Source organism: Ursus maritimus, unplaced genomic scaffold (genome assembly GCF_017311325.1).
Source record: "Ursus maritimus isolate PB19 unplaced genomic scaffold, ASM1731132v1 scaffold_1, whole genome shotgun sequence".
NCBI lineage: Eukaryota > Metazoa > Chordata > Mammalia > Carnivora > Ursidae > Ursus > Ursus maritimus.
The window spans coordinates 59773530-59782675 of NW_024423343.1; the positions used below are offsets into that span (position 1 = coordinate 59773530).

Below are 9146 nucleotides of genomic sequence, written 5' to 3' on the forward strand. Positions count from 1 at the left end.
TAATTAAGGAAAAACATAAGAAAGTTACTTTGTCATCACATGACTGCTATGCTTTTAAATATTATATATACTATATTTTTAGATAAATTCCATATACTTTATCTAGCTCTTCTCTTAACAATCATAAAGATAAACTTATAGGGAAACTTTATCTTCAACACTTTATCTGTTTAGATACTAGAAGATCGTGGCTGTCAATAACAGCTAGCAGATGCATTTCAAACTTGTCGCTTTTCTTTTTCCACCAAGGGCATTCTCTTTTGAATGAGAGGATCACTTCAACTTTTCTGAGTAGAAGCCCTTGGGTCTTTCCACTGTACCAGGATTTCTCTTTCCCTACAATCTGCCAAAAACCCTTTCCTGGCTCTGAAGCCGATGCCAGGGCATGGCTCAGATGTGAGTTTCTGTAACTCTTCATAGAAATGATTCTCAAGAATCTTGATTTAGATCAAGATTACACACGTAGATGTATATTAGCGTAACCGCGTAGTAACTTTCTGATTACTATTGTTTGCAAAACCATCACACCCCTGAAAATTTAGCTAATGAAACTGCCCTTCCCAGGCAAAAACCTCTGAAAACTCACATTCAATGTGTCATTCATTAGTTCCAAAATCTCTAATGAGAGCCGCCGGCTCTAAGGCACATCTCCACCATGACTCTAAGACTCTTTTACTACCTTGTCTCAAGTTAGAGTAAGATGCTATTTCTTAGGAATATAAAAGGACTTTCATCTCTGTTATGTTGATATTTGTGTGTGACTTAATTCTGTAAGTCTCAAGCACAACCCTCTAGCTCTTAAGAACCTACCAATCAGTTTGACTTCAAACAAAAGGAAAGGTAACAACAGTTTGTGAAATCCTATCAGTTTATATACACTTCTGCTCCCATGGAAAGACGATTCAGTTCCACTGAAATCTGGCATTAATGATTCTACCTTAACATATTAACAAACATTCTTTGATAATTTTCTTTCTTTGATAATTCTAAGTCAGAAGATTAAGATTTCAGTTTCAGGTTTAAAAACTCAGATACTAGCAAACATCAAGGAACCAGTTGAGTCGAGACACTTGAAAAAACAACTGTTAACTTTTTTAGAGACAGACGAGAAACCTAGATAGGAGTATTCCTGGCTCCTCCCTGAGCAAATCTTGGTCTACTTCAAAGATTTAAAAAAATAAATAAATAAAATCCCAAGATACAAAATGGAACTAAACTTCCAGGCCCAGCCAGAAATCCCTAAGTGGCTATCGTGAAGCAAGACTCTTAAGATTTTCACAGCATAATGATTAAGAAGAAAACAAGCAAGACAACGCATCCGCATCCGAGGTCACAGCTTCTTCCCAGGGCAAAGACCAACCCTGAATGAGGGCCCCCAGTTTCTCTGTAACTCTCCCAAATCTCATCTGCGAACAGATCCTTGGGTCTCCAGTAACTCTTCAGACACCAGCATAACCCGCTGCCAGGAGGAAGCAAAACTCTAGTGTGACCTCTGTCCCTATAGTATCACCAAATGGAAAGGCACAGGGAATTAGCCAGATTAAAGAACGCGCATTGTATGTGCAGCAGGTATCAGACTTTCAAGAGAAGCGCGACAGTCTCTGGTCAAGTCCTAAGGCCGCATGATCTATCCTCTTTACCACAAATCTGACCCTGCCCTACTTCCTCCGTCCACGCACCCAACACACTTGCCCAGACCCTTCCAAACCAAAGAAACCTCCACTGAGGTAGCCTACAGGAACCGTCTTCGCGGTGAAACCTGACCGCTTTATAAAGCCTCCCCGAAGAAGAAAAGATCAAATGAGACTGGCTCAGCCGGGTCCCGAGGTGACCCCGGAGTTAACGTATTTATTTTCACGCTGCAACTGCTGATTGCTTTACAGAGACATTTCATGCTGTAGCTCTGCATGGAGCTGAGGACAAAAGTTAACATTTTTATTAACGTTATAATTATTATAATTATTCTTTAACAAAGCTATTTAAATAACCTGTACAAAGCTTGGCCCGGTCCTAGCCAAAAAAAAAAAAAAAAAAAAAAAAAAAAGGAAAGAAAGAAAGAAAGACAAACCGAGCACTATTTCAAATCTCCCAAGGTCCTTCTGCTTTAATTTAGCAGTGTTTCCTATATACAAGGTCAGCCCAGTGTGGTTCCCCAAAACTGTAGATCTCCCAGACGGTGGGAATGAATGGTTTAGAGCTTGAAACCACCCTTGCGTGACGCAGAGCTCCCAACCCTACCTCCCCTGCTTCTTCTAGGCACAGGGTCCCTGTCCGCAGGTCGGGCCAAGGAAGCTGGGAGCCTGGCGTCGCTTTGGGAGACGCGCAGCAGAAGGCGCAAGCGCCTGCTGGGTTCTCCCTCGGCCAGGTGCCCACAGCGCCCCGGAACCTCCCCGAAAAGAGGTGGTGGGACCGGAGTCCGAGGCGGGAGAGGCTTCGAGTACCCCCAGGGGTGCGCTCACAGGTCCCGCGGGTCTTCTCGTTTGACCCCGGCCTCAGCAATTTTGAGCTTCTTATTCTGGTGCGTCTTGACATGCTTGGCGAGGTGGTCGCTGCGCATGAAGCGCTTGCCACACTCGGGGCAGGCGAAGCGCTTCTCGCCCGTGTGAGTCCGCAGGTGCCGCTGCAGCTCGTCCGAGCGCGTGAAGCTCTTGCCGCAAAACAGCCAATTGCACACGAAGGGCCGCTCGCCCGTGTGCCAGCGCAGGTGTGCCTTCAGGTGCGACGTCTTGCCGTACACCTTGCCGCAGCCCGGCACGTGGCACACGTGCTGCTTCTTCTTGCCTGGCTCTGCCTCGGGGGCGCCGCCAGCAGCCTGGCAGTTGGGGCAGCGGCAGCGGCGGCACCTCCTGGCCGTGGCCGCCAGGGGGGCTTTGGTCTGCAGCAGCGCAGCGATCTGGCTCTGGTACTGCGCAAAGTCCGACGGGCCCAACACCAGGCCCCGCTGCAGGGCCGCCGCGGCGGCTGCAGCGGCAGCAGCGGCCGCTGAGGCAGGGAAGCGGGGTGCGTGGGGGCCTCCGGCACAGGCGCCGGAGAGGCTGCCCCCCGGAACCCCGGAGGTCCCCGGACCAGTGCCCGCCTGCGGGATACTCCACCAAGGGAGGTCGTCGGGGGCCGGGTTGGGGGACAGCTGGCGGCACGTGGGCGGCGGTGGCGGTGGCGGCGGTGGCAGCAAGTTGGAGTAGCCGGGAGGCAGCGCGGCCTGCCCTGGGTAGGGCACGTAGGCGGGCGCGCAGCTGGCGGGCAGCGCCGCCATGCTCGAGGGCAGCATCTTGACGGGTGAGAACTCGTAGGGGTACGAGGGGTCGGCAGGGGGTGTGAGCGGCAGCTCGTGCGCCGTCCCGAAGGACGGCTGCAAGTGCGTTTTCTGCGGCGTCAGGCCCAGGCTGGGGTGCGGGGGCGGCAGCGCGCCGGGTGAGTGCGCCGGCATGTCTGCGGTCCAAGGGTGAAAGAGCCTGGAGGGCGAGCCCAGCGCGGGGTCGTAGGGCACCTGCAGGAAGTCCGGGGGCGCAGCGGCTCCGGGCTGGCCGATGCGGCTACAGGTGGCGGCTAGCAGCGCCAGGGGCGAGTGCTTGCCCAGGTCCGGGGAGGCGCTGGGGGTGCGGTCCTGCATGGGCGGCGGCAGGAGAGGGCGGAGAAGAGACAAAAGGTTAGCGCTCCCAGCGCTGTCTCCGGGCCGGCCCGCCACCCCCACGTCAGCTATTATACCGCCGCCCCTCCCCCGTCCCGGTGTCCCTCCCCCGCCACCGCACCCCGCGCACGCACCCACCAGTATGGTTAACTTTTGGTGCCTGCGCTACCTGAACGCGGAGCGCTCGAGCGCTTCCTGTGAAACTACTTGATGCAAAGAGACGCCATCCATACTCAGAGAAAGCAGGCACAAGGTGGGAGGGAAGAGGGATCCGACGGGCCGCTCCCGGCTCCGCGGTCAGAAAGGGTGTGGAAACACCCACAGCCCAGCTGCCCATTCGCCAGCCCTCCCATCTTTTAAGCTCTTTCCACGCTACTCTCGCGCTCCTCCTCCGCCCGCCCCAGGCTGAAATTCAGCGGGAGGGCCCAACAGAGTGAGCTCGGGCCCTGTTCTCTGCCAGACGCGCAAGTCCGATCAACCTCCGGGTCCCTCCCCCAGAGGCCACACTCTAGACGCCAAGGTTAGGTGCGAAGTTGACGTGGGCACCCCTCGGTCTGACTCTAGCGGCATCCACCGAGCAGGCCCCCTTGGAGATTCAGGGTGCCCAGAGTGCCAGGATCGATCCGGACACGACCCTTCCCACCTTTCCCTCGCTCCCTCCGAGCCCAGACCTGACCTGGAGGAAGGCCTGCAGAGAGTCGTTCCGGAGGACGGCCACGGCAGCCATAGCTACAGCTTGCGGGCCGTTGGCTGCGGAGCAGGGCGCAGCCGAGGCATGGAGACCCGAAGGCGAGGACGAACGGCAGCTCAGCGGCCCTCCCCGGCGCGCTCTCTGCGCTCCGGGGCCCTCCGCGCCAGCGCCCCTCGTCCGCACCCCGCTCGCTCGCCCCGCGCGCGGTCTGAGCGCTTCAGGATCACCTCCAAGAATTTGATAAGGACTTTGCTGGGCCGCCAGCCAGTCAGAGGGAAGATTTATGGCTTTGAAGTTTGCCGCTACCCAATCATCAAAGAATAGCGGCTCTTTCAGAAGCGAAAGCAAATCCTTTGAATCCACAAAGCTCCTATGGTGTGTTTGTTGGTCGGGATAAAAGAACTGATTATTAGGGGGGATGGGAAGGGAGGAGATAAAGGCGGGACAATTAATGAAGTAATCACTATGTGGGAAATGTATATACACAAATAATTGGATTTTCCTGATCAAAGGGGGCCTTGCCGCCTGGAGACCCGCGCTTGGGTTGCTGGAGACACTCGATCCTCCCCCCCCCCGCAACTCCCTTGCAATTAAAGATTTGCACCGAGGCAGCGCCCAAAGTGACAAAGTGTCTTTGTTATCTCCACAGAAATCTGCCTTTGGCTTCCAGGCGCGGGACTTTGAGACTGAGATGAGGGTAATTCTCCCCTCCCCCCGAACTTGCACACCCCACACCCGAACAGCACACGCAGCGGCCCGCGCACACCGCGGACCCGAGGGAATGCCCGGGGCGGGGCGTGGGACGCACCTCGCCCAGCGGGCCGCGTGCCCCCCCTCCCCGCCCGCAGCGGCAGAGCTGCGGGCAGGGCTGTGACCCGGGGCGGGGCCAGGCGGCCGCCCATGGCGGCGGTGGGTGGCGCGCACGCTCCAGGGCCGCCTGCCTGACAAACCACTGTGGCTCTCTTGTGACATTCCTGTTCGCGACCTGGAAGTTTTCTCCGGCCACAACTTTTGCAAATAGTGAGCCTGGGAAAAACACCCGTACCGCGCTTACCACCAAAGCTAAGCTTGGCAGGATACCCAGAAAAAACCATAATATACACCAGAGGGGAAAAGTGTAGCGTCCCTCTTCTCTCTTCGGGCTGGCAGCCCTGGACGCCATGGAGGGCCGGTCAGGCGGCTGGCGCTGTTAGGCCCCCGAAGCCCCCGTTAGTGCTAGCAATTTCTCCCCCTAACCCGGTCCAGAGAGTGCGCGCTCTTTGCAAGCCGCACATACCTACCAGGGAACTGCTTGGAAAAAGTAAGGCGCAGTTGAGGAAACCTTTTGTTTTGAACAAACCACACACAGTACGAGGGAGGCCCTTTAACAGGAAAGAAAAGTCAATAAAAACTGTTGTTCCCGTCACCTTTGGAAAGACAAGAAAGTTCGGGCGCGTGGCGTGCGTCCCTGGTCAGGGAAGCTCTCAGCCCGAACGCTTGCTGGCCCGCAGGCCTGACGGCGGAGGGACGGTCGGCCACCTGCCTCGGTCGGGCCGGGGCGCCAGGCGCGTGTCGCCGGGTCGCTGCGAACGCCGGGACCTCCTTTCCCGGGAGTGCGGGCCGAGGGAGGAGGAAGAGGCGGGCGGGGCGCCGCGGGGTCCTCATGGCACTGAAGGGGATTAGGGGCGGGAAGGGCCGCTGAGGCCTCCCGCCGGCGGCCGCCGCTCACGTGGCCGAGCAACCGAGTGGGCTCCCTGGGCTTGGTGGACCCCGCTCCACGCCGGGCCTCCCCGCAAACACGGTCTCCTCTCTCCGAGGCCGCCGGCTATGCGGGGCTCTTCGAACCAGGTTGCGTCTGGCCTTCTGGAGACGGTACCGCGGCCGAGACTGACTTGAGAGGACGGACCTTGTGGCCCAACGTGCCGTGTGGCGCCAGCGGTTAACCCAACTCCAACCCGCTTCTGATTCGCAGACTGGGCTGTATCTTGGTGCCCTCTGCATTCCCATCAGGGGTCGGGGTGCTACGTACGCCACCAGACCCACATTTCCACGTGCCCAGGATCTGCCAGAGAAATAGAAACATCTTGAGGAAGAAGAATGGGCCGCATGACGTCCAAATACTATGAGTAGTTCACAGGCATATCCCCCCCCCCAAGGTGTAACCCCAGGAAGGATGAGCAGTGACCACACAGCTCGCCCGGCCAAGGCTCCTGAAGATGAGGTCCAGGTGCTCTGGAAGCGGGGACGGGGAGGAGACTTAGTGTTTTGCTCTGAGGCCTGGCGATCCTGCCCCCTTCCACGCCCCATGCCTGGGTCGAGTGCGGGTGAAGCCTGGGACCCGAAGGCGCAGTCTGAGGCCGGGGAGTTCCGTGGCGCACACCCGAGCACGCACACCTCCGAACTGTCCACGTAGGTCTGGTACCTTAGCGTGCTTCCTTTGCGGCTCCTTTGAGCTCTTCAAGTCCCGCTACCCCCAAGGGTCGAGCCAGGCTGGGCCAAGCAGGCTGGAAAGCAGTCTCATTTGCCGAATATGTTCTCTATTTTAACACAAACGCAAGAAAAGCCGGTTCACATCTGCGTAGTTGTTATAGGAGAGAACTTTCTCAACTCCAAGATGCCGCCATTAGCCAGTTAAACCACCACCAGGGGCCGGGAGACGAAAGAGAGTAGTGCTTGGTGGTTAAGAGGGAGGACTCAGAAAATCTGAACCCAGATTTTCTAGTTGCCGCTTTTTAGTTGGTGACCTTGGCAAGCAAGTTACTCAACCTCTTTGTGCCTCAGTTTCCCAAATGGTAAAATGGGGGTGATAGTAATGCTCATCTTGTGGAGTGTTTGTAGGCTTGAAAGAGGTAATATAAGCAAAGTCTTTAGGGCAATAGGACGCACAGTAGGGCCTCTCTTGACTGTTCGAAGTCCTTGCTGTCGGCTTCACCTCCATGTGTGAAAACGCGCCAGGATCATAGCTCTCCCAAGCACGAGCAGAAGTTTGGAGAGAGACTTTTACGAGCTGCTGTGTAGCTTCCCTCCCTTTGCAGTCAAGCTCCTGCAAAACTTATTCTTAATGAAGAAATGTTCGGAGCGTCCATTAAAAATGCAATGCCGGGAGATCAAAGTACAATATTTATTTTAGAAATTTGTTGCAATCACCAAGAGATACAGGTATCAAGGCCAAATGTCAGTTCCGTTACACAAAGCCCCGCGCCCGGGAAGAGAGTGTGGCTGCTCTGCCATAATGTAAAGAAACATCAAAGACCAAGCGCGCTGCAAAAGTGCGCAGCCGGGAGGGAAGGAGTGAGCCCGGGAGGGCCGGGCGCGCCCCAGACAGCGCGGGGGCTGCGGGGGCGGGGGTCAGTTCAAAGAGGTATCCGCTGGGGCGCGAGTTCACAGGAGGGAAGATTTAATGGGCTTTCTTTTGTTGGTGGGTGTGTTTGTGCACAGAGGACCCAGGAACTCCTCTGTGGTCCTCCAGCCGGAGGGCGGAGGTGGAGAGGCGGGGAGCGGCGAATAGGGAGCAAACTTTTACCGCGGCTGGGGGCGGGGAGGTTGAATACCAGCCTCCCCGCGGCGGCTGGCGCTGCAGTGCAGCTCTAGGAGCTGCAGGGCTCTGAGGCCGGGAAGTTTGCAGCGCAGTTTCTTCCCGGGCAGGCTGCGAGCGCCGACCAGGTGCCACCAGCGAGAAGAGGCGGGTAGGTGAACCCGCAGAGGCACTCGCACGGTATGCGTATCCGCTCAGCGCGTTCCAGATCCATTCCAGAAAAAGTGTTTGCTGAGAACTCTGGGTTGCAACTTCACTTCCGAGCCTGGTACCTCCTCGCCTCGGGCATTTTTTGCAATAACCGGGGACTCACGCCTCTAGAATCAATCCAATCGGTCACCCATCTCCAGTTGATTTTTTAAAAATCTATGCCTTATTTAGGTCATTTCAACAAATTCTTAGTTCATTGGCTCTTTACAGCAGGATGTTGCTTAACCGCCCAGACCTCTCCCTTCTTTTCTCACCCCCTCCCCGACCCGCGCGTTCCTCGCTAAAGCCGCAGTCTTCCAATAGCCCGTATCTACCTAGTTAACACCAGTCCCAGTCGTGGCTTTATTTAAGGTGCTGGGAGGAGAGGGGTCAGAGTTTCCCTAGTGCTAATGGGGCACTGAGGCGCAGGAGGGTGCCTTGTGCATTTCTCCCGTCATCTACAACCAAGTATTCTTAGAGCAGTCCCTCGGCAGCCTTTTGAAGTCGTGCTAGAGCAGAAAGCTGCTATTGTTTTCAGCTCTCAACATGGAAGGGATCAAACTTTGCCTCTTCAATTTGAAAGTTTTTTTTTTTTTTTAATGGTAGTGGGGGAAGGGGTTGCAATCTGATACTCTCTAAGTTAACTTTGAGGATTTGGAGCGGTCTCACAGTTTAAGCTGCAGACCAAATCACAGACGCTCTAAAGCTTGCGTCTGAAACAGCGAAGTGGTTCAGTTGCAAGAAATTATAACGCTGGGAATCTTTGGAAAACACTGTCTTGGTCTGGGAAAGTTTCCTCAACAGAAAATCTTGTGTTAACTTTAAGCTTAAACTTCAAAATTGGATCAGTATATAATGGATGAAGAAGTGGAATTCTAGGAGGGGTCCTTGACCTCCTCCAATCCGACTCCCTCAGTTGATGGCAGGAGGACGCTGCCTTTACATGACGTTTCATGGCTGTACAGTGCTGTGAACTTCAGTAGCTGTTAAATGTTCACTGGTGTTGGGTGGTGGAATGGAATCGGGTGTTCCAATGTCATTTGCATAATATTTGGTGTCACAGAGCACACAATACAGTAGGGATTCAGAGGAGAACATTGGTGAGGGCTGGAGTAGTTAAGAGA

At 55.1% G+C, this 9146-nt stretch overlaps 1 protein-coding gene across 1 annotated transcript; it reads right to left on the reverse strand.

Moving 5' to 3' along the window:
• Nucleotides 1–2022: 2022 nt before the first annotated feature.
• SP5 (Sp5 transcription factor) lies at nucleotides 2023–4882 on the reverse strand. The gene is made up of 2 exons (XM_040637608.1): nucleotides 4305–4882; nucleotides 2023–3604 (listed from the first exon to the last, which is right to left on the reverse strand). Exons 1-2 carry the CDS (start codon nucleotides 4353–4355, stop codon nucleotides 2456–2458), a joined length of 1200 nt encoding a protein of 399 aa, XP_040493542.1. The 5' UTR covers nucleotides 4356–4882; the 3' UTR covers nucleotides 2023–2455.
• Between the last annotated feature and the right edge of the window lie 4264 nt (nucleotides 4883–9146).

Excerpts from the sequence above, each read along its gene's own strand:
- SP5 (XM_040637608.1), bottom strand. The coding sequence starts at position 4,355 with ATGGCTGCCGTGGCCGTCCTCCGGAACGACTCTCTGCAGGCCTTCCTC. Across the intron at positions 3,605-4,304 it reads CTCTGCAGGCCTTCCTCCAG|GACCGCACCCCCAGCGCCTC; the intron begins GTCAGGTCTGGG and ends CCGCCCATGCAG.